At 36.1% G+C, this 25,119-nt stretch overlaps 2 protein-coding genes across 3 annotated transcripts in view; both read left to right on the forward strand.

The window, feature by feature from the left end:
* Nucleotides 1–3,045: 3,045 nt before the first annotated feature.
* On the forward strand, nucleotides 3,046–19,255 carry LOC123688861 (sodium-dependent neutral amino acid transporter B(0)AT3). 2 transcript variants are annotated; one of them, XM_045627587.1, is made up of 11 exons: nucleotides 3,046–3,559; nucleotides 9,080–9,312; nucleotides 11,387–11,608; nucleotides 11,666–11,776; nucleotides 11,831–12,072; nucleotides 13,120–13,273; nucleotides 13,337–13,538; nucleotides 13,922–14,244; nucleotides 14,300–14,500; nucleotides 14,593–14,686; nucleotides 16,671–16,803. In XM_045627587.1, the coding sequence occupies exons 1-10, from the start codon at nucleotides 3,286–3,288 to the stop codon at nucleotides 14,683–14,685; spliced, it is 2,055 nt and encodes a 684-aa protein (XP_045483543.1). In that variant the 5' UTR covers nucleotides 3,046–3,285; the 3' UTR covers nucleotide 14,686; nucleotides 16,671–16,803. The 2 variants fall into 2 exon arrangements, with proteins under 2 accessions (XP_045483543.1, XP_045483542.1); XM_045627586.1 differs by lacking the exon at nucleotides 14,593–14,686 and having other exon boundaries at nucleotides 16,671–19,255.
* A 4,989-nt stretch (nucleotides 19,256–24,244) lies between these two features.
* Nucleotides 24,245–25,119, forward strand: part of LOC123688563 (fatty acid 2-hydroxylase) — a 46,067-nt gene continuing 45,192 nt past the window's right edge. Inside the window, exon 1 of the mRNA XM_045627148.1 lies at nucleotides 24,245–24,403. The gene's annotated coding sequence lies outside the window, so the exon portion shown is untranslated. The remainder of the gene's footprint in view (nucleotides 24,404–25,119) is intronic.

Here is a 25,119-nt window from a genome sequence, read left to right on the forward strand (position 1 = left end):
TGGGCCTTCAACTAATGAAATAGAATTGAAGGAGATGTGGTTTCAGCAAGATGGTGTAACAAGTTACACAAGACGAATAGTTTTTGCTTTATTGGCCTCCAAGATCTTGTGATTTATACCCATATGGATTTTTTGTGGGGTTATACGAAAGATGGTGTTTATGCTGATAATCCTTTGATTATATCTGATCTGAAAACCAACATCAGTTAAGTGAGATTGGTGAGATATTACCCGAAACTGATTACCTGATTGCAAATAAGGAACTTCAAAACAACTATAAACGTTATAATATATGTTAAAATATAACTTTTTTTCAAGTAGGGATTCACAAAGAAAGCAATTACTTCAAGTAGTCATAGATTTCTTTTTTGTTATTCTCATGAAATACTCATACGAATCGACATTTACAATTGAAAAAACAGTTTTAGAGATTTAAGGATATTTAAATGATGCAGTATTCCACACATACAAGTAATCGTAAGACCTAAGCATGATCTTGAAGTGAAAATTTGCTTGATACTCTAACTGAAGGTGTATTTAATTCACGGTTACTTTCGAAACCACAAAATAGACCACCCTTTATAACCTCCTCATCAATTTCGAATGCAACAACCCAACACAGCCTCTATGTGACCCTTCTTCGACCAGTGGAATTTTCCACCGAAGAAACCTCGACCTCTCGTCCCCAATTTACCATCCCGTTCCCGGATATACGCAAACGCCTATCCGATGTCTGGGTCCGGGATACGGAACCGACTGCCCACGAAGCCATCCGGGTCCTGCCGAAAGGACCAACTGATCGATATGGCATAAAAGAAGAACGCAACGCAATTCGTGGAAGCAGCAGGAGATGAAAGTAAGTTTTGGCTACGTTTCGGAGGGAGAGATGTCCACGAGGATGATGTCGAATTTGGAGTTTTTGCGCAATGATGTGTGCATCCCTCACAGGGTGTATCAGAAAAAGATTCGTTTTCAGTGGAGAGATCTAAAAAAAAATATCAATATACCAGGAAATGTATTGAAGAAAAATATAGGATTCAAATGAAAATTGTCTTGAGGCCAAAATAGTCATGAATGAACTAGAACAGTGCAACATTGGCATGTTGAATCGACTCTTGAAAAAGTGACCTAAACTTTCCTTAATTTTTTTTTGGTTTATCATTCCCTTCATTGTTGTATAGAAATAGAAAAACGAGCCTTCAAAAATGTCTAAACTTCAACTGGTAGCTTGAATTTTTAACCAACTACTTGGCTTGAGAATCAAGCTCGTGAAAAATTACATGCTTGAGCTTGGCTTGTCTTAATTTTAGATATGTATTGCTGTACTTGATATCAAGCTACTTGATATTACTTGAGCTTGATATGCAGGCGTTGTACGGAATATATTTCTGCAATCTCGTGCGCGCTTAAACTAAGTAAGGAGATTCCTCGAGCGCCGAGAGACTGAACCATTCGCCAGTGTAACTTTATTGGTAGTTTTCTCGCATTTCTATGAAATCTATTGGTAGATTTCAGTGGTTTGAGAAAAACTTTCCCAAACTTGGCCAAAATGGCCAAAGATTTTTTATCAACGCCTGCATCTTCAGCTCCTGTTGAAACACAATTTTCCAGAGCTGCTCTTACAGTTACAAAAGGTTGGGCGACAAATCTATAAGATGCCACATGTGTCTCAGATCCTGGGTGAAAAATTATGAAATCAAACAAATCCTGGAATATCAACAAACTTTAGTTTTTCATTATATTTTAGTTTGTTGTGATTAATAGTGATTTAAATTTTGTTTCCATTTGAAAAAAAGTTGATATTTTCGGTTCTTTTATACAATAAGTCACAAATGAAAGTGTTTTTTGCGAGGTTCCTTCCCATTTCAACATTTTTTAATATCTGACTGAACACAGTAAATCTGCTAAAAATCAAGTAGCTTGATATGATTCAAGTATTTGATAAATAAATACTTAACTTGAGATTGAAAAACTACTGCTTGACTTTAAATTAAATCAAGCTCAAGCCAAGTAGCAATTTAAGCCGTGAATCCCTAGGTATAAACTTCCCTTATTGAATTACTGTCACGTAACTTTTTGCCCAGTCAAATGAAAAATTGATGAGTAAAAACCAAAATAAAATATGACGTTATTAACCTAAATCATATACAGGGTGTTTTCGGATTACACGTGAATTTCGCGTCGATTGAATTTGATTTGCTGTCGATTGAGCCATATGTATTATGTATGACCAAATTATTTTAAAAACTTGCCAAATTCCTTCTTTATTTCCTAAAAAAGTTTTCGTTAGAATGCAGGCACTAGTTTTGTTACAGCAGAAAGGGAAGTAATGAATTAAATATTTCTCATTGCAATTAAAATCAAAATTTCAGTAGAAAATAAATTCAGAAATTATATCAGAAATGACCTACATCATTCCTTATACAAGCACGTGTCCTCTTTCATATTTCTTTAATTGTTACTTTCCGCCTGAAATTTACTCGCAATCTTCTAGCTGCTTCGTCTATTTTAACGGTGTTAGATCCGGAATTTTCGCTGGCCATGAAAATTATAATCCAATTTGGCCAACGTAGAGATAATGACGAAAACTGAAGTGAAGTTTTAAATCTTTTGAAGATAACAAGAACTCAAATATCTTGTAAACTGTTGATTTTTGGTTATCACTAAATATGGCTCAAACGACATCAAATGGAACACTCTGTATTTGAGGAAAAAACGGTTTGAACGATTCCAAAGCTTTATTACCACACATTTCAAAGCAGTGAGTATAAATTCAACTACCAACAAGCAATAAAACTCCCACAACCTCAAACCACACATCATACAGACACCTAATATCTACCCAATACCCCAAACACTCATTAAGCAATCAAGAATTCATTGAAACCAACACGAAATCCACCTACACACGTCAGCGTAGGAGTGAAGCTGCAACTCACGTACATCCCTTATCAAAACTACCTTCCCTCCAATCTCCCCAAGCTCCCTGACATCCCCTCAACCGCACAGGGCTGCCATCCTAACCTTTCAGTCGATCCAAAGCCACGTACCGATTCAAATGGGCCACTTGCAATCCTAACCTAAAAACCACAGAGAGAACACATGCCATTTATTGATTTCTATGTGATGCCGACTGTCGAGTCTCGTTAGCTGTTCTTGTGTCTACCGGCCCACCTTGGGGAGATGGGGTAACAACCCTTCTGGGGTGGACTGTTGTTGTGTGTATTTGTGCGAGTTTATAGTGCTTAAAAACTTCTATCGGCGTGTTAACATTTTATTTTTAAGATGACGAGTAATAAATCGCCGGAAACTACCAAGAATGGGCACGAATTAGCCCCCTTGAACTCTAAGGGTGGTAGAGAAGGTAAAGGAGTTACAATAGTGCTGCAAGGGCCTAGAGGGTCCATCATTTCTAGGGGTAGTGGATCAGCGGTGGACCAAGATCCCGATAGGGCAGCGTGGTCTGGGAAGATGCAGTTTTTCTTGTCAATTATAGGGTATTCTGTGGGGTTGGGGAATATTTGGAGGTTTCCCTACCTGTGTCAACAGAATGGAGGAGGTGAGTTCAGGATTTACATTATTAGGTTCAAGAATTTGAACGATATAGGATTTATTTTGAGCGTCTCAAATAATATAAATTGAATTGAAACTATAATAAACTTAATTGGGACGAGAATTGGATGCTTTAGAAAGTGAAAAAAAGTTGGCTGTAGCCATTCCAGAGAATATAATGCTTGATCGATAGATGTATCGAATCTTCTGTTAGATAATCGTTCCCAATGAAAGTGTTGAATTTATTCTCTTGACTTTGGCGTTTTTTGACGAATTTGAAATCTCAATCGCCGCTTATCCCTTACATGATATTCTTAAGTAACTGTCTCACTTTGTGGCAAAAATTTCTAGTAGAAAACATAGAGATAACAATAAAAATAATACAAATGTTGGAAATAGTTTTCAATTTTTTGGTTTCTATCTCCCTGAAGAGTAAAAAACATATATTGAAGCATATGATGGATATCTTGCTGTAAGATTCGAATGCAGGGACAAACATCGAATCCTTAAATATTTAACTTCCAACTAATAAGGCTGGATCTCTGTGAAAAAAAGGTATTCAGTAATATCGAACTATCGCAAGCCATATTATAGTTTCCTTCCAATTTAAGCATAGTCATATCATTTTTTTGAGGTCAGGGATGATTTCAATGTGATTTAAATAATTGACATTGCCATGCCTAATGTCGTACTATAATAGTAACAAAACCTTCAAAGCACGAGATCGATTCTACTAACTTTAAACAAATGCGGACTTTCTGACATACTCCACAGTTAAAAAACATTAAACATTGAAAAACCAGTCAGTATTGTGAAACAATTTTATGTTTCCTAGCTGTGACAAATCCAAACGAAATAGAACTCTGTTCTTATAGAGTCAAGTGCCATCAGGTCTGCTTGGTTTAAGGTTATTGTATAAGAATTGTATTTTGGTAGTTAATCTCACACTAGCCAATTAGTCTATTTGTTTGTTGAGTAGGGTAGTGAACAAAAGATCTGCATGGTCGCAGTTCCCGGAAGGCTCACCGAAGCAAAACGACCTCAGTTCAAATAATGATAATGATAATAATAGTCTATTTGTTGGGACAGTAAGTATGCCATTCAAGTCAGTCAGAAAATGTCAGATAATCTATTAGAGATCCAATTGATTTTCATCTGACGTTTGGGAGAATATCTTCTAAAGAGTTGTAACACAATCGAAGATAAAACGTTCAGTGAAAAACAAGCTAAAACCACGGCTAAAGAGCTAGAAACTTTCTTACTCTGTCGAACAATCTAACCATGAAAGTCTTCAGCATTAAACACTACATTACATTTCAAAAAGCTTTCAAATAAAGTATACTAGTAAAGGGTGTTTTTTTAGAGCTATATAACTTTAAATTGCAATAAAACAACGATGGATTATTCGATTGACATGAATTTTATTTATCCGCAAGATAATTTTGTGGCATTACATTTTAAATATGATTTCTGGCATATGACCGCCACGGTTGGCTCGGATATAGTCCAATCTGGACGTCCAATTTTCGATTACTTTTTCCAACATTTGTGGCTGTATATCGGCAATAACACGGCGAATGTTGTCTTCCAAATGGTCAAGGGTTTGTGGCTTATCCGCATAGACCAATGACTTTACATAGCCCCACAGAAAGTAGTCTAGCGGTCTTCGATCACAAGATCTTGGACGCCAATTGACAGGTCCAAAACGTGAAATTAGGCGGTCACCAAACGTGTCTTTCAATAAATCGATTGTGGCACGAGCTGTGTGACATGTTGTGCCGTGTTGTTGGAACCACAGCTCCTGGAAATCATGGTTGTTCAATTCAGGAATGAAAAAGTTAGTAATCATGGCTCTATACCGATCACCATTGACTGTAACGTTCTGGCCATCATCGTTTTTGAAGAAGTACGGACCAATGATTCCACCAGCCCATAAAGCGCACCAAACAGTCAGTTTTTCTGGATAAAACGGTGTTTCGACATACACTTGAGGATCAGCTTCACTCCAAATAAGGCAGTTTTCTTTGTTGACGTAGCCATTCAACCAGAAGTGCGCTTCATCGCTAAAGAAAATAAAATGGACGTAGTGCGCGATACGTATTCCGCAGAGAACCATTATTTTCGAAATAAAATTGCACTATTTGCAAGCATTGTTCAGGCGTGAGTCTATTCATGATGAATTGCCAAACCAAATTGAGAATAAATCACTTGACAGCTGTTAAATCGGTCGCCATTTTGAACAGTAATGCCAACTTAATGTTCTATACCTCGAAAGAAAACACCCGTTATTTGAGCGCAGAAGAAAAAATAGAGAAATTGTATGAATTCAATGGATTAGACTGGGCGAACAGTGGATTTGATAAATGCTGTCCATCACCTTCTTTCAATCACTGCAGATACCACAGACTAAAGTGAAGTAGTTTTGTTTGAGTTATTTTAAACGTGCAAAATGACCAAAAATAATATAATGAGATACCCTTCAAACAATGCATCTGATGACGGATTATTGAAATTTGCCTACTGCAAGTTTAATCACCCTATAAAGATCACATAAAATAATCATGTATACAAAATCACAAAAAGATAATTGGAAAACCCAAAGAGACCACCTCTACCTTTCCCAATCCAACCACACTGAAACCATTAAAGCAATTTCCTCTGATTCCTATCTGGATGGAAACGATACTCCAATATCTCCATCCATGCACGATGTCTCCTTGTGTACCCCTCCAACGATCGATCATCTCCCACCAAAGTAGGTCGACGAGATAATGGAAGAATAAAGGAAAGCGTCAGAGAAATGCTGCTGCAAAATCGAAGCAAATTATTGAGAACGACTCTCGTCATTAAGGAGGCAGGAGCCGATATCTCCGATGCTCTGGCTCCACCTTTTGTTCAGTAAATTGGTTCTCGTTCATTTTCTGGATGCTTCGACAACCTTTGATCTTTACTTAACTTGTAGGTCTAATGGTGCCATTAGTTCTGCACGTGGGGACTTTTAATCTGCGATTTTATTTGGGTTGGAAGGCGGATTTAATCTCATTTTTCATTTTTGTCTTTTCGTTGAAAGGATAAAGCATGAAAACCAACATCTATTTCTAAAAGCATTGCCTTGATGGCGGTGCCATTGATCAGTGTGTGTTGCTACAATTTAATTTTCTTAATGCTCTGCAGTTCATGAATTTTTGAATTACTCGGAAATATTCCTTCGATGGCCTTCCTCCAGGTTTTTTCCCCCATTTTGAAATGTAATTCTCAATGTGTTTTTTTTCGAGGTACATAGCTTTAAGTTGGCATTACTGTTCAAGATGGCGACCGATTCAACAGCTGTCAAGTGACTTATTCTCAGTTTGGTTTGGCAATTCATCGTGAATAGACTCACTCCTAGACAACGCTTGCAAATAGAGCAATTTTATTTCGAAAATAATGGTTCTGTGCGGAATACGTATCGCGCACTACGTCCATTAGCGATGAAGCGCACTTCTGGTTGAATGGCTACGTCAACAAACAAAACTGCCGCGTTTGGAGTGAAGCTAATCCTCAAGTGTATGTCGAAACACCGTTACATCCAGAAAAACTGACTGTTTGGTGCGCTTTATGGGCTGGTGGAATCATTGGTCCGTACTTGTTCAAAAACGATGATGGCCAGAACGTTCCAATCAATGGTGATCGGTATAGAGCCATGATTACTAACTTTTTTATTCCTGAATTGGACAACCATGATGTCCAGAAGCTGTGGTTCCACCAAGACGGCGCAACATGTCACACAGCTCGTACCACAATCGATTTATTGAAAGACACTTTTGGTAACCGCCTAATTTCACGTTTTGGACCTGTGAATTGGCCTCCAAGATCTTGTGATTTAACACCGCTAGACTACTTTCTGTGGGGCTATGTGAAGTCATTGGTCTATGCGGATAAGCCACAAACACTTGACCATTTGAAAGACAACATTCGCCGTGTTATTGCCGATATACGGCCACAAATGTTGAAAAAAGTCATTGAAAATTGGACGTCCAGATTGGACTACATCCGAGTCAGCCGTGGCGGTTATATGCCAGAAATCATATTTAGAATGTAATGCCACAAGATTATCTTGCGGATAAATGAAATTCATGTCAATCGAATAATCCATCGTTGTTTTATTGCAATTTAAAGTTCTATAGCTCTAGAAAAATACTCCTTAGATTCTGAAATTTCTAAGGAAAGGCATATGAACCACACCGTTGGAGTTGTTATGTTATGATGCTATAACTTGTTCATAGTAGCAAGTCACTTCTAGTGTTCATCAGTGGCAATAGACCACTCTGAGTTACAAACGGCCTCATATACCGATGCTCTAGAACCCAATTTTCCAACAAGATAATGAATGACCACTTATAGCCAGAATGGCTTTAGTCCATTCTGAAAATAATCAAGTCGATTTGTGACCTTGACCCTGTAGATCTCCTTATGTTGCACGCATTGGACACTTGTGGAACCTTATGGAGAGAAAGTTACTCCATTTAATCCATACTTTACAGACTCTAGCCGGATGAGGCACCTGTGATCAGATATTTCAAAAGGAAATCGATTTTCCTTTGCCCTGGGTATGCCAAAACGTGTTCTGCAGTGAATAAGACATAGTGGAGATCTAATAGATGATTATTTATTATCTTTTCCAACATTTAAATTTCTTGAAATGTTGATCAATTACTGACTCAACTCTAAGACCTTTTTTCTATCAAAACGTGTATCAGACGCTAATTAAAAATTTCCTTTGAACACGAGTGTGATTACTTAAGCTTTTCAAGTCCACAGAGAAATCGAATTACTTGATACGAATACATACCTAGATGATATAACGCAGCTAGGGAAAATCCTTCATGAAGGCGTTGTGTCTTATGATATAGCTTTCATTTCTGTATCTCTTCCAGCAGTTTTTTACTACTTGTCTCTCCCCTTTTGATGTTCGTGTTTTTTTTTTCTGTAAATCAATATATTTATAGCCTCCGAACTCTTTCGACCAATCTTCTCGAAGTTCTACGTTTCACTTCAGTGTCATTGCACTGTATACAAAGGTTCTCGTGAGTCTTTTTAGTCGATAAATGTTCTAATGTTTATTCATCAGCGAAGGTAACTGATAGTCACTCTAAATAGCTAGCTTTGCTTAGGTTATTCTTCTCTGGAAATCAATAGTTGATATTATTTTTGGAATGTATTGATATTGACTAGCTGAGAAAAGTCTTGAACTTACCGAGTCTTTTTGTTATTCAATACGATACCTACCAGTTTTCAGATGGAGCTAGACATAAGTTATATTCTTTATGTTATTATGGACTCGCGTGAATAACTGGCGCTATTTCTACAATGGTGAACTATTATTAGACTTATTATAGAACTCGATATCATTAATATTCCTTCCTATGATGAATACAATCGATCGAAGTACACCGCCCTGTGGTACACCATTTAAAGAAAATATATTCCACTAAACGCAGAGTCTGCATTTTTTCTTGAAAATTGATAACATTTTCTTTTATTGCAGGTGCCTTTTTGATTCCATTCGCTATAATGCTGGTATTCGAGGGAATACCACTCTTCCTTATCGAATTAGGAATCGGACAGAAGATGAGGTTAGGTTCATTGGGTGTCTGGAATACCATCCATCCCTGGCTTGGTGGAATTGGTATCTCGTCGTGCCTGGTGACCTTCTTCGTTGCCCTTTACTACAACGTTATCATCACGTGGTGTTTTTATTACTTTTTCAATAGTTTTCAAGTGAGTATAAATATATACACCAATATAATATATTTTATCTTGAGAATGAAGAAATTCGATCAGGAAATCTATAGTTGAATTTCACGTAAAACTCTAAAGCTCACCCTGTTTCAATCTAGCTACCAGGTACATAAAAAACAAAAAGCTCTGATATTTCAAATTGAATTATTGCATTCCGAAACAGAAGATAATAATGCAATGTTATTTCATCCTCGCTGAGAGATTTCAAATTGCCTGTTATAGAAAACATTCGAACGAACACTGTCAAAGAAAAATCGTTTCAACGATGTACCATAGATTGGATCGTTTCAATTCAAAACCAATGATTGATGCGTCTACTGGAGTGGAAAATTAACATCCATGTTTTCAGAGGATTGAATGCGTTTTCCTCAATATTCATTTCAATTTCCCCCATTCTTTCAGCTGCTTTCAAACACAAAGAGAATATAAAAGGAACGAGAGTGCTTTCCGATGTATAAAAATGGGTCGAAACTCAACGTGATGAGAGTTCATTTCCATATAAAAATTCTGACATAAGTTGGCTCTTTGATATCCTACTGAGCTTTTATGGAAATATGCGGATAAACGAGTTCATATAAGGTCAAACCTGAAAAGAATTTAGTTGGTCAATAATGCGTTTCATGCCGAAACAATAAAATCGATTTGTAAGATACAAGGGACTAAGATTTTTCTCTCAGACTTCAGCCATTACATTTTCAAACGGAATTTTCTATTATCAATTTCTGATTAGCTTTCAATCTGTTTCCTCGACTCTTAGAAGACCAATTGCATGATTATTTCTGGATATATCGGGTGTCCCAAGGTGAGTGGCCTATTAGATTATTATGGAAACTATTGACGGTAAAGATTTCAAATTTTGTGGATAGATATTTGGCCAGTTGAGGTACATTTTTAAAATAATTTCACATTTCCAGTGTTGCCGGATGTACGACAATTTGGCAACAACTTTGTTATTTTGAATGGGACATCCGGTATTTCTATTTTTTTTATGATACTCCATAAAATATTAAATCTATTCACTCTTACTTTTCCATCCCTATCTTCAACGGTTTTTGAGTTATTAATTATTTTTCGAAATTTTAGATGAAATTGGCGTATTACGAAAATGACTCTAGTTCGCTCAATATTTGAGATTTAAGTCAGAAATTTTGCAAGTCGTTAGATATTGATCTGATCTGTGTCACTGCTTTTGAATTATGGTTGTCAATAATACAGGACGGACCAAAAAAAATCATCATTTGCCAAGTTACAAAATAGTAAAAAAGTCTGTGTAAGTGAATAGAAAAATTGTAGAATGTGTTGTACTGATTCCAAAAATTGAAAAATATACTAGGTGTCTAATTTGAAAAAATAAACTTTTTTACAATTTTGTAACTTGGCAAATGATGATTTTTTTTGGTCCGTCCTGTATTATTGACAACCATAATTCAAAAGCAGTGACACAGATCAGATCAATATCTAACGACTTGCAAAATTTCTGACCTAAATCTCAAATATTGAGCGAACTAGAGTCATTTTCGTAATACACCAATTTGATCTAAAATTTCGAAAAATAATTAATAACTCAAAAACCGTTAAAGATAGGGATGGAAAAGTAAGAGTGAATAGATTTAATATTTTATGGAGTATCATAAAAAAAATAGAAATACCGGATGTCCCATTCAAAATAACAAAGTTGTTGCCAAATTGTCGTACATCCGGCAACACTGGAAATGTGAAATTATTTTAAAAATGTACCTTATCTGGCCAAATATCTATCCACAAAATTTGAAATCTTTACCATCAATAGTTTCCATAATAATCTAATAGGCCACTCACCTTGGGACACCCGATATATATTGATGATGGTAATATAATATACCCTACAGGAGTTGATGTGGGTACACTTCTCACACTTTTCTTATGAATAGTTCACAAAAAAAACTGTATAGCATTTCAAAAATACAATTCTTTCTAAGTTGAAGTACCTGCTCACTTAGCCTAGTTTACAGCTCCCCAATATAATCCTAAACTTTAAGTGCATACATTGGTAATAACATTTGAATTCTTCCAGTACCCACTGCCATGGCAAGAATGCCCTGTTCTAAATGGCACAATTGTTGAAGAATGTGATTTATCTTCAGCCACAGCGTACTTCTGGTACAGAACAACGCTAGATTCCTCATCCACCATAGAGGGAGGTGGTTACCCAAGATGGTGGATAGTGTTGTGCCTTTTGCTATCTTGGATCGTTGTTTTCTTCATTGTGATGAAAGGAATACAGAGCTCAGGCAAGGTGAGCTGCTAGAAGTAATAATGTCGGGATGTATCCTATATTTCCTAAATGTTGCAGGTTGTTTACTTCACTTCCATGTTCCCGTACATAGTTCTGACGATCTTCTTCATAAGAGGTATCACTTTGGAGGGCGCCAGTGCTGGGTTAGCCCACATGTACACTCCCAAGGTATTTCAAAAATCTACCCTTAGAGGAGTTGAGCTAAATTCGGTTTTTTTTTAGGTTGAGAAGCTTCTAGATCCGAAAGTTTGGCTTGACGCAGCCACTCAGGTCTTCTATTCATTTGGCTTGGCCTTCGGATCCCTCATAGCTTTCGGATCTTACAATACTCCGAAGAACAATTGCGTTCGTGATGTAATACTGGTGTCAATTTGTAATGCCGTCACTGCAATTTACGCAAGTGTTGTGATATTTGCCATTCTTGGCTTCAAGGCTGTCAGTAATGTGAATAAATGTGTGTTAGAGTGAGTAAATCAAATTTTTACATTTGTACCAATATTTTTTGATCCATTGAAAATCGTCGAATTCAAAAGAAGTCAACAATTCCCAATTTTACTAGAATCTATGTAGGATCCAGTTATTGTTCCCTGTAAATAATTGAGATGGTCAACCGGATGCTTGGAGACCTATTAGTTCCTTCAAGTGTCGAGGGCATGACAGTTTCAATGAATTTACAGGGAACGAATTGTTATTGTACATATAAAGTAAAAAGGATGTGTTATTCTTCGAGGTGTCGAAGATATGTCAAGAGTTGTGAATCTTGAAGAGATTTACTGGGGCGTTGTGAAAGTTCGAAGACAATACGGTCGTACCAGATGTGTCACATCTGTGTATCAGGTTCTAGTCTTTCGAGAATATTCGATTTCCAGGAATCCGCAAAGATCTTTGTGGTCGGTACGGCAAAGCTCTTATTGGACTAGGGGGATAGTACTTTCCCTAAGGGTGTGGTCAAGCCGAAAGAAGGGAGGTCGATATTCGAGACAGGGTAGTAAGTTCAAGTTAAGACGAAGACGAGTAAAGTTCGGCCTAAGTCGAAGTAAGAGTAAGTTCTGTCGGTTGAAACTTAAGACGTAAGACGAAAAGACGGTTCGCGGACTAGATCAAGAAGAGTCTCGAACAAATCAAAGACGAGACGATCAAAAACTCGAAGTACGACAAAGACGTGATAATCGACGACGTTTCGAGTAATTAAAACTAGAGTTAAAGACGAAATTCAGTACCGTAGTGAGAAACTTGTAATTAGGACGTTATTAGGATCTTCTCAATACTGAGTTTGTACTGTATAATTGTGGCTTTGTAAATAGATGTAAATAATTCAACAGAGTTCAATTATTACAAATCCAACAAAGTCACGGAGAAAAAGACGAAAGGCCAGGTAATCGAATCATACCTCTAGACGATCGATTAACCAAGCCTACATCTATATAAAAAACTGATATATAAGTGAATGGATTTTTTTTTAAATGAGAGTACACGTTTTGATTTGTGTTTAACAATGTTTTTTCTTTCAGCAATAAAATGATTCTACAAAAATCTGGATTAATTCCAAATGTGACAGATCTGTCGACAATAAATGATGATATCTATAACTCTGTGATGGCTAGTATTCAGAATAAGACCGCTTATAAACTGAGAGAATGCTCTCTCGCCAAAGAATTGGATGCTGTGAGTATATTCTTTCTCCCAGATTTTCATTTGGAGCTGAATCCATAACTTGTTTTTCTACAGGCAGCTGAAGGTACAGGTTTAGCTTTCATAGTGTTCACTCAGGCTATTGTTGAACTACCTGGTGGTCCATTTTGGGCAGTTATATTCTTCATGATGCTACTCTCTTTGGGTATTGGATCTCAGATTGGTATTCTGGAAGGAATGTTGTGTACTGTCTTTGATATAGAGATATTCAAGAGGATAAGGAAAGAGTACATTACTGGTAAGATCAAGGAGTAGTTTGTTTAGTAGAAGATACTCCTCAACGATTTCAAAATCAAAGTATTCAATTTTTGCCTTGATGATGAGGTGTTGGTTTGGGAGATAAAACCACTGTTAACTATTCACACTTTTGATCTGGATACTTGTTGAAATAGTTCACAAAACACTACTTAGTATAAGAGACCTTTAGGAGTTGAATTGCTCATTTGAATACAACACTGTGTTGCTCAAAGACATTAACAAGTTGAATACATATTCTGAAATGAACAGAAGGTTCAATACCTGTTGAAGAATTGTAGAGTACCAACAGGTACTCAACCAGAGCTATAAAACTGAATGTATAATATAAAAGATAAAAAAATCATGAAACCCTTATGTTTTCAGCCTGCGTATGCTGCATCTGCTTCTTCGTCGGCTTGATCTTCACCACTGGCGCCGGAGAGTATTGGCTGAAGCTGTTCGACTCCTTCGCCGGCACTATTGGCCTGGTGGTCGTGGCCCTCATGGAGATGATAGCCGTCATCTTCATCTACGGTCACGAGAAATTCACCAAAGACATACAGGACATGACTGGTATCAAACCAGGACCGTACTGGCAGTTCTGCTGGCGATTCCTAGCACCCGCCATCATGAGCGTCATCTTGGTCTCTTCCATCATCTCCATGGTTCGGCATCCTCCAGAATACGATGCCTGGATAGCAGAATTGGTAAGAGAACCTACAGAAAAGGTGTATTCAAACTCTTACAATAATTTTTCTTAAGGGTAACACTATGAAGACGCCTTATCCTGGTTGGGTATTGGGTGTAGCAATAGCCATGGTGTTGGCTGGTGTTCTTCCAATACCCATAGTGTTCTTGCTACGACGATACCAGTGCTTGAAAATGGATATCAACATTCACGAGGGGTCTATAAGACGCATCGACACCACTGTTTCTACCAAAGAAATGATAACGGATGTTGATGTAAGTACAAATTTTTTAACACTAACAAAACCATGGAAAAGTAACTTAACTATGATAATGAGACGTAATTTTCTAATCCAATTTTGAAACAGGAACAGCTCACAAGTCCAGACGGTCCTGATAATTGCTTAACAGCAACGAACACTCGCAAAAATAAGTTTACTATAGGTGATTTCGAAGTTTAATGTGAGTATCTCTGGTTGTTGGAGCTGATTTGCATGATTTTATGCGATTGGATATGACTTTATAGAGTAGGAGCATGAGTATCATAGTCTCCTATTGTGATAGGTGTTTTTGATGTTTATTATTTCAAGGATAGATGTGGTGAAAAAACATTAAGTATTAATTTATAAACTTCATTCTTTTCTCATAATATTATAGGACTATTTGTGGAGAGTTTAAAAGCTTAGTATAGGCAGAGCTGTCAGAAAAAATATCTCAGTTACTCTATAGTAAATAGATTACTTTGATTGTCCTATCTGATAATATAGAAAACTGGAAAAGGAAACGAGATAAATTTGTCAAACATAATTCTACTTACACTAGATAGCTGATAGAGACACGATTATACACATCTAAATATTTATAAAGGAACTGGAAAAAGATCTTACTGATCATTTTAAAAAGTAGTAAAGGGTGTTTTTTTAGAGCTATAGAACTTCAAATTGCAATAAAACTACGATGAAATATTCGATTGACATGAATTTTACTTATCCGCAAGATAATTTTGTGGCATTACATTTTAAATATGATATCTGGCATATGACTGTCACGGCTGGCTCGGATGTAGTCCAATCTGTACGTCCAATTTTCGATGACTTTTTCCAACATTTGTGGTCGTATATCGGCAATAACACGGCGAATGTTGTCTTCCAAATGGTCAAGGGTTTGTGGCTTATCCTCATAGACCAATGACTTTATAAAGCCCCACAGAAAGTAGTCTAGCGGTGTTAAATCACAAAATCTTGGATGCCAATTAGGCGGTCACCAAACGTGTCTTTCAATAAATCAATTGTGGCACGAGCTGTGTGACATGTTGTGCCGTCTTGTTGGAACCATAGCTCCTGGACATCATGGTTGTTCAATTCAGGAATGAAAAAGTTAGTAATCATGGCTCTATACCGATCACCATTGACTGTAACGTTTTGGCCATCATCGTTTTTGAAGAAGTACGGACCAATGATTCCACCAGCCCATAAAGCGCACCAAACAGTCAGTTTTTCTGGATGTAACGATGTTTCGACATACACTTGAGGATTAGCTTCACTCCAAATGCGGCAGTTTTGTTTGTTGACGTAACCGTTCAACCAGAAGTGCGCTTCATCGTTAAACAAAATAAAATGGACGTAATGCGCGATACGTATTCCGCACAGAACTATTATTTTCGAAATGGAATTGCTCTATTTGCAAGCGTTGTTCAAGCGTGAGTCTATTCATGATGAATTGCCAAACCAAACTGAGAATAAATCACTTGACAGCTGTTAAATCGGTTGCCATCTCGAACAGTAATGCCAACTTGAAGTTATATACCTCGAAAAGAAACACCCGTTATTACATAGATACTTTTCAAATGAATATCTGGCAGCTCTAGCTCCCTCATTATACAAAATTCGCAGTTATTAATTTTTTTCAGAGGAACATACTTTACTCGACAACGTTATTTGGTTGTCGACTCAGTTTTCTTCAAAATTCAAAACAAGATCTATGTATGTGTTCTGTTGAACATTCATTTTTTCCATGAATTGATATGTGTTGTGATAAGCTGACATGCATTTTATTTATTTATTATTAGGTGACAAAATGTAGCAGATTCATCGATTATCCAATCAAAAAATAAAAAGGTTGAAGAAGTGAGAGCTGGCCAATTGCATTGCTCTGTTGTGAGAAGCCATTTCGAATCATTACTTCTTGCTAATCCTTTCGAAAAAACATTACTATACTTCCGCTGACTCAAGCCATACATTGTTGTTAAATTTTCAAAGTCGAAGTAGTTTTTTCGAGAGAATATGGTAGTGCATATATCTTCCAATCTTAAAAACATGCCTGCTTCAATTGTTGAATCTAATGACCATCTTAACCTACATAGATGAATGCTGTAGCTTATCCTCTTCCTTCGCAAAGTGGTCTAATGTCACTATAAAAAGAATTAACCGAGATTTTTTTCTTTCAGTACGATAATGACGAGGATTTGCACAACGAATTGGGTCTCTACGATGAAGATTCAGATTATGAGGATTATTTTGGACCTCAATTGAACAACCCTCAAGTCGGTAGCTCTTATACCATAAGGATGAATGTCTGAGGACTGTACAGGATCCGCAACCATAGATTTTCGAGTGAAGATAACAGATGATCACTAGATTGAGGTAGAATAATTTACGAAAATTCATTTTGATAGATTGCATACCCCAACATGTTTGGGTGTTCCTCAAGGCGGTAACATTGGTCCGTTGTGGATCCTGTGCAGCCCTCGGGATTTGTTATGTTAATACTTAGGTCAGTTGTTGCGGAATTGCTTTGTATTTTTTTATGTATATAGTGTAAATAGAAGGAGATAAACTTGGTGAACGTTTACTTATAGGAAAATGATTCATATTAGTATGGTGCCAAAGAGATGTAAATTGCCTGTAAGAATGTAGATATGTACATTGAATTGAGTTTTATTGCTGTACCAGACGGATACTTTCGCAGTACTCTATAGGGACTATACTCAGAAAATACTCATAAGTATTTGAGTACGACTACTAATATGAGTAGTACTCAAAGAATTAGTTGATTGAATGATTCTCTGATAGACAAATGTTCAGTTATATATTGTAGTTGGTACTCGTACTCTGTACTCATACTCGGTACCGGTCCTGTACTGAGTACTTAAAAATTGAAATTTCTGTAATTTTAGCGTGCTGAGCGCCTCAAAACGAAAGTATCCACGATTACTAGTCATTGAGTACTTTACGTACTCGGGTACAATCTGGTCTGAATTCCAACTTCCCAGCAATGAAGCCGAGGTGATATTCGATATGAGGGTTAGACTTTTTTATAAAAAAAAATTCTGAATATTGATTTCCGCATTGTTTTGCAACTTTGGCTCAATACTATGGCATGTTATGATCATTGGGGTTTTTCAAAGTGAAAAAATAGCTTGTTTAGCTTTCGATAAGTTTCAGAATTATCTGAATGAGGTGGTAGGATAGAAAAATGTACAGGAAAATATCGGAAAATGATGTGTTTTCACTGAGGAGGTTGGTGAAGTTGATTTTTATCATATCGATTGGATCTGTATACGCCGTAGGGAAAAATGATGAAAGCAATTTTTTCATAGTAACTCAAATCAATTAATTCATTTTTAGATTTTTTCGATGTGCTATTGAACATAGTTTTATAGTAAATGATGTGATGTTATTGTTGTTTACCAGATATATCTACTTTTCGACGGAATTTTAGAACTACAGAACGAATCATCGTAATCAGAAGGAATTTGAAGTAGATTTCCATGAAACAGAATTAGTTTTCCAAATATACACACTTTCAAAATTAGGGGGACGGGCAAAATCTCAACAAATTTTGTATTTCATTTTTTCTTGTACCCTTCGAACAATTTTTGCAACTTTTTTTCAATAGTGGCTTGATTCTTCGGGAAGATAATTGTTCAGATCCTCACTTACTTCATTTCTCCTGTTTTATACAGAAGTGAAAGAAGAAGTCAATTCAAGCTATTATTCTGAAAAACCTGTTTATTTTTTTATTAATTTCAATATTTAATTTTTGGGAGAAATTACACCTCACAATCACTTAAATCGACTAAGGTCTCAAGATGAAATAACTGACAAACTTCGTTGAGATTTTGTCAGTTTCCCTAATTTTGCTGTAGTGTCTAGAATCAGAAGTAGGTAAAATTTGTGATAGAAAAACCAGAATTTCAATCAAAATATTTTTCATTTCAAGCAACCAAAATATTTTTTACAGCCCCAAATCTTCCAATAAACCGGATTATGTAAAAGGCAGATCTGAAATTGAAAAGTCCGTTTCATGATAAAGAAACCTATGATTGTGCCTAGAAATTTGCTAAAAATTTACCACAGTATTACTTCAAATGAAGAAAGTATTCTTCTTGAAAATTTATAGCACGAATACCTAAATACAATTCAACGTACCTATATGAAATGTGATATCAACTGTTTTCCAATTATTACTACTGTTCCTGATTTCTCAAGGCACTCTTCATGTAATGCACATTTTTCGGTATCTGTTTAAAATAAATTTGATCACATAATTCTTTATTGTGAAATTTTATAATATATCTAAACAGTGAATGAGATTAACCTATGAAAAATGTTTTAAAATTATAACTTGTTGATTTGTTAATTTCCTTTATTATTCATATTGACTATCATAAGAAATAATATAGCTGAAAAATATTGGATTCGATATGAATTAGATGAAAACAATGGAATAGTGTTGGTATTTTAATTTGTTGGATAATTGATATTTCCAATTTCATTGCATTCAATGAATTTCAACTGAAACGATCAATAACTTCAAATCAAATAAACTAAATTAATTTCCACAAATTTTTTATTTCATTTGATAATGAATTTCCATTACGTAAAGATCGAATCCATTTAATATCAATTAATTCAATTGAAATGGAAAATTACCTATGATTTTCATTGATATCAAAAATTTTATTGATCAGTTTTCGATTTTGGTCAATTCATGAATGGATAAAAAATTTGATTTGAATTCCAATACAGGGTATTTCAAAATTCAATATCAATATTTGGCAAGTGAAAATGGGATTTTTTTTCCTTAATAATGACCCGACAATTATTTTTTAACGTTCAAAATTTTTTTTCACAGCTTTTTTAGTTTTTGATATATTAAGATCAAATTTGAAAGGAAGAATATGTTTTAAGGATCAATTGATTGTCAGAATCAACTGAGAGAACTCTTAAACGTTTATGGACAAAAACGTCTTATTCGTCTGAAAAAAAACCTCAGGAAAATACTGAATTTTGAAAGACACCTGATATTGAAAGAATACTGGAATTTTTACAGTTTTTACATACGTGTATGAGATCCTCATTTTTCAGCTACAGAATTTCTGAAATTCGAATAAATCTATTAAAGCTCCACCTCATTAGAATTCACTCAAAACGATATTTTATGCTCAAAAATTTAAGCATGTTCTCATTTATGTAAATTATTCGATGTTGATTTTAGAGTATACCTAAGCCTTTTTGTATATTATTGACCCCTTGAAGGGGACTATTTTAGATGTTTTCCAGGATAACTTATAACGAGATCCTTAGTGAGTTTTATAGATTACTATTGATGTTGATTTTCAAAAAATTTAGGGTTTAAAGCTGCATCATTCGAAATGTCCGACTGATATGTGGTATACCTGTGAGTATACTCTACTCGGTGTCCTACACCTGTACTTGCAGGGCAAGTGGGGTTAGAACACTAGTGAGATATTTTTGAATTTTTGATTTGCTTCTGGGATAAATTGTGATTATATCTCTACAAGTAATAAATATTATAAAAGTAGCGTGTTTCGTTTTATTTTTGAATCACTTATCGTAGTTATATAATGAAGAGTCTGATTTTCAGCCCATGTAGCTAGAGTATCCTATAACTGAAATAAATTAGAATTTTTTCGTAGTTGTTTTCACTACGATACAATAAGTAAACGTTATAATTTTCAAAAGGAGAAAAATGTTATTGTGACTTTGAGTTCTGAATGAGCAAGTCAAATTACTTAAATAGAAAAACCTTTCTTTCTTGTTTCCCCAATCTATCAAAAAATATGAATTTGTTCGAATGGCAACTATTAGTGAATAATAATTTGATATCTATTAAATAAGTTTAATTAACAGCATTTTAATAAATTTCGAACTCTATGAATATTTACCCTGACATTTCAACATAGTCATATGGGCTCCTGTTTCTGCCAGAAGAATTGCTGATATTCAACGCAATTACGTGAACCCAGATATTTCCCAAGTATAAATGGAAAGCCAGCTGTGTTAGGTTAGGCATCAATGCTCCTCCACCATTTAGCAACTATGATTGTCCTCAATATAAATTCAGACTGGAAACTTATAATAGATTCTTAATATTTGACACGTTGCAAAAAGATACACCAAATAAAGGGTATTTTTTTAGAGCTATAGAACATCAAATTGCAATAAAACAACGATGGATTATTCGATTGACATGAATTTTATTTATCCGCAAGATAATCTTGTGGCATTACATTTTAAATATGATTTCTGGCATATGACCGCCACGGCTGGCTCGGATGTAGTCCAATCTGGACGTCCAATTTTCAATGACTTTTTCCAACATTTGTGGCCGTATATCGGCAATAACACGGCGAATGTTGTCTTCCAAATGGTCAAGGGTTTGTGGCTTATCCGCATAGACCCATGACTTTACATAGCCCCACAGAAAGTAGTCTAGCGGTGTTAAATCACAAGATCTTGGAGGCCAATTCACAGGTCCAAAACGTGAAATTAGGCGGTCACCAAACGTGTCTTTCAATAAATCGATTGTGGCACGAGCTGTGTGACATGTTGCGCCGTCTTGTTGGAACCACAGCTCCTGGACATCATGGTTGTTCAATTCAGGAATGAAAAAGTGAGTAATCATGGCTCTATACCGATCACCATTGACGGTAATGTTGTGGCCATCATCGTTTCTGAAGAAGTACGGACCAATGATTCCACCAGCCCATGAAGCGCACTAAACAGTCAGTTTTTCTGGATGTAACGGTGTTTCGATATACACTTGAGGTTTAGCTTCACTCCAAATGCGGCAATTTTTGTTTGTTGACGTAGCCATCCAACCAGAAGTGCTCTTCATCGCTAAACAAAATAAAATAGACGTAGTGCGCGATACTTATTCCGCACAGAACCATTATTTTCGAAATAAAATTGCACTATTTGCAAGCGTTGTTCAGGCGTGAGTCTATTCATGATGAATTGCCAAACCAAACTGCGAATAAATCACTTGACATCTGTTAAATCGGTCGCCATCTTGTACAGTAATGCCAACTTAAAGTTATATACCTCGAAAAAAAAAACACCCGTTATTATCCAAAAAATTGTAACAACCTGAATTTTTATGTTTGAAAATTAATGAAATGAACCGCTCATATTTTCCTGGTACTGAACAGACATATTTTACACAAAATCCTTCGTCTCACTGTCTCCAATCTTTTCAATTCCCAGAAAGGGAGACATTCAGGTCAAAACATTATGTTTTTTGTGCGAAACTTGTATTCGGCACGGAATGCCGTGGGTCAATAATTTTAATAACTGTGAGAGCGTCGTGGCGGCGCCTTCTCACCCCTTACATCGAACAATCGAGAGCAACGCACCCTTAGAATTCGGTTGAGGACGCCATGGATAGATTCATCTCCAGCTTTGGCAAAAAGGATTTGGGTCAGTATGTCTGGCTGGTCGGGATGGTGGATTTATTGATATTGCTTGTTGTTTTGGGAGTTAGATTGGAAATGATTGATTGCTCAGACCAGCTATCTTGTTTTTTTGGAAAATACTGGTAATTGGTTTCAAAACTTTTTTATTGATATACCTTTTTATTTCTGAACATTCAAAATTGAATATTTCAAATGATATTAGAGTTTTAGAATCACAATTAGGTTATATACAGGGTCTCCACGAGTAGGTTTACCTAACTAAATGATACTGATAATGAATATGTGATAAAATTTCCTAAAAATATTAGTCCTATCTATCACTAATTGTGAGACATAAGGTGTTGAAGTTGCGAAAACTTGTTCATTCTTAACTAATTCCTAAATGGCTAAAGTTATTTCAGTGTGTCTCAAAACAGCTTATAACGAAAACAATATTGATCATTTTGAACATCTTCTTTGCTTTTATAACCGTTAAAAATTTAAAATGCGTGTATAATGTCTTGAACATAGTCGTACAATTTTGCTTCCGCTGTTTTTTTCTGAAATTCAAGGCTTTATTGTAAAAAACTGGTTGTACATCTATGATTCAAATTATTGTCCATCGCTGGCCTCTACTTTCTCCCATCTTGCGGGAAGCGTACGAATTCCGCGTTGAAAAAACTGGCCATCTTTTGAAGCGATCCACGAATCGATCCAATTTTAGACTTCTTCATAAAACCGTAAGTGCTGGTCAGCCAGGCCGTGTGCCATTGGTCGAATCAAATGATAGTACGAGGGAGCAACGTCTGAAGAATACGGCGGGTGGAGTAGGACTTCCCATTTCAACGTTTCCAAGTATGTCTTGACCACTTTCGCAACATTGTCATGCTGTTAAATCACTTTATCATGTCTCTCGTTGTATTGCGGCCGTTTGTCTTTCAATGCTCGACTCAAACGCATTAATTGCGTTCGATAACGATCGCTTGTGATTGTTTCAGTCGGTTTTAACAACTCATAATACTCTCCGCCAAGCTGGTCCCACCAAATACTGAGCATGACGTTGGAACCGCGAATATTCGATTTGGCTGTCAACGTGGAAAGATGGCCGGGATAGCCCCATGTTTTAATGCGCTTGGAATTATCGTTATGAACCTATTCTTCACCTCCAGTCACAATGCGATGCAGAAATCCCTTTCGTCCTTGCCTTGCAAGCATCTATTTACAAGCAAACAAACGACGTTCAACATCTCCCGGCTTCAACTCGTACGGCACCTTGTTTCTAAATCATTCCCAAGTCATACATTTTGAAATGGCTTGTTGCGTCACTCCCAATGTTCCTGCTAATGCTTGTTGCGTTCGACACGAGTCTTGATCAAGTAATGCTTCCAATTCTGCATCTTCAAGAACGTCTTCGACGTTCTCGGCTCGTTTCTTCACTAATAACGGCCTCACCATAGGTATTTGAGAGCATTCGATGAGCCTCAGCAGCAGATTTCTCGATATTAAAGCAGAAAATTAAAACCTCCCACAAATGACAAGAATTTGGCTCGTAGGCTGACATCTTTAATCGAGAATAACTTAATGATGCATACACAAATTTACTAATATTTCGATTGCGTTATGTTCAGAAATACCTAAGCTTATTGTATGACATCTACGATATATTCATTTCGACTATCACTTATGGCTACAGCCATTTATTGCAAAACGGCGGAATCAAAATTGTAAACCTAATAAATATACCCGGCCTTTAAAGGCGAAAATTTGAACACAACCAAGATATCGAGTTTTGAAAAATTAATTTTTTCTGAATTCGACTTCACCGAATGAGGCAATTTTGAGCGTTTTTACTATGATTGCACTGAATACAATATTTTTACCTGTAAGTTCAAGTTCCATTAGTTTCGAAATGATGAATTTTCCAATATTCCTCTTAATTTTATCAACAGCATAACCTCATTTTTTATGTAGCCAAGTAGCTTGCACAACATGCAAACATATTAGGTTGTAAATGAAATTTTTCTTCGAACTGAAGGAAAATATGCACCGTTGTGTGAATTTGCAGTATCTTTTGCAAGTTTTCTCGTCTAGAACTAAAAAATAAATCGGAAAATCCAAGAAGTTAAAAAATAAGCAATTATGAGCTCAACTAGACGCTTCCTCCTTTAACAAGAAACAGTATCCCTCGCAATAAAATCCCATCTTCGAGGGTCAGTGGAATAACACCGAAACAGGATTTCTCGGGCGCTGGCGCCAGTTTTCCCTCGGAAAAGCGGTGGAAATCGTGACTCAGTCGAACTCTACCAGAGCTTAGGCGGCGTCATCTTTTCGAAGCTACTGGCATTCAACAATTGGGCAAGACCTAGTGCGGTTTTCGAAACGTTCTCTTAGTTCGCTGCTGAGGAAAAAATCCGGGATTATCACATCAGGCTAAACTAGGAATTTGGGGTTCGACGTTCAGTAGAGTTTTCTGGGAAATTGTGAGTATTTTCACATTGCCTTTCACGTTTGAGATTGGGAATATTGTATGTTTAGGGTATTTTTCTTTTTTGCTTTATGTTTAATACTTTCTCGCAATTTGACAAGTGTTTTTAATAGTTTCTTGGATGAGCAATACATAGCTAGGTTGACACACAACGATACAAGTTTGGATTTCTTTATAAACTGAGAAACTTCAAATATTTTTTTTTGCAACCAGTCGAACTGAAAACTATCCAATATAGTTTCTAGAAGAAGCTTTTGTACGAGACAGAATTCAAGTTTTGTTTATTCATTCCTAATTTTAGGTAGACAGCCTGTTTAACAATGATTCAAAGACGTTTTCTCTACCGTTGCATGAGTTTTGTTCCATGGGCTTTTTGTTTTAGTTCACATCGGGCAAAATGTGATCGCCCAATCCAATCCTTATTAACCTTGTTAGAATCTGGCGATTAGTAGTGTTTACTGGTGTTTCTATGGCAACATTTACTCGAAATGCAGTATTGTTGTTGACACGTGTTGATGTATTGTTGTTTATCGATTTACTCGAATATTTGAGGGACAAAATTATTGGATAAAAAAGGGACTTGATGATTCATCATTCAAATCGGTTATAAAGTCGAAATTTTCCCTATTTGAAAGACAAGATAAGAATATTTACTGTAGTTATTAGTAAGAGAGTTGACTTGCGAAGTTTATTTGAGCACCATTGAGAGAT

This window comes from Harmonia axyridis, chromosome 1 (genome assembly GCF_914767665.1).
Source record: "Harmonia axyridis chromosome 1, icHarAxyr1.1, whole genome shotgun sequence".
NCBI classification, from domain to species: Eukaryota; Metazoa; Arthropoda; class Insecta; order Coleoptera; family Coccinellidae; genus Harmonia; species Harmonia axyridis.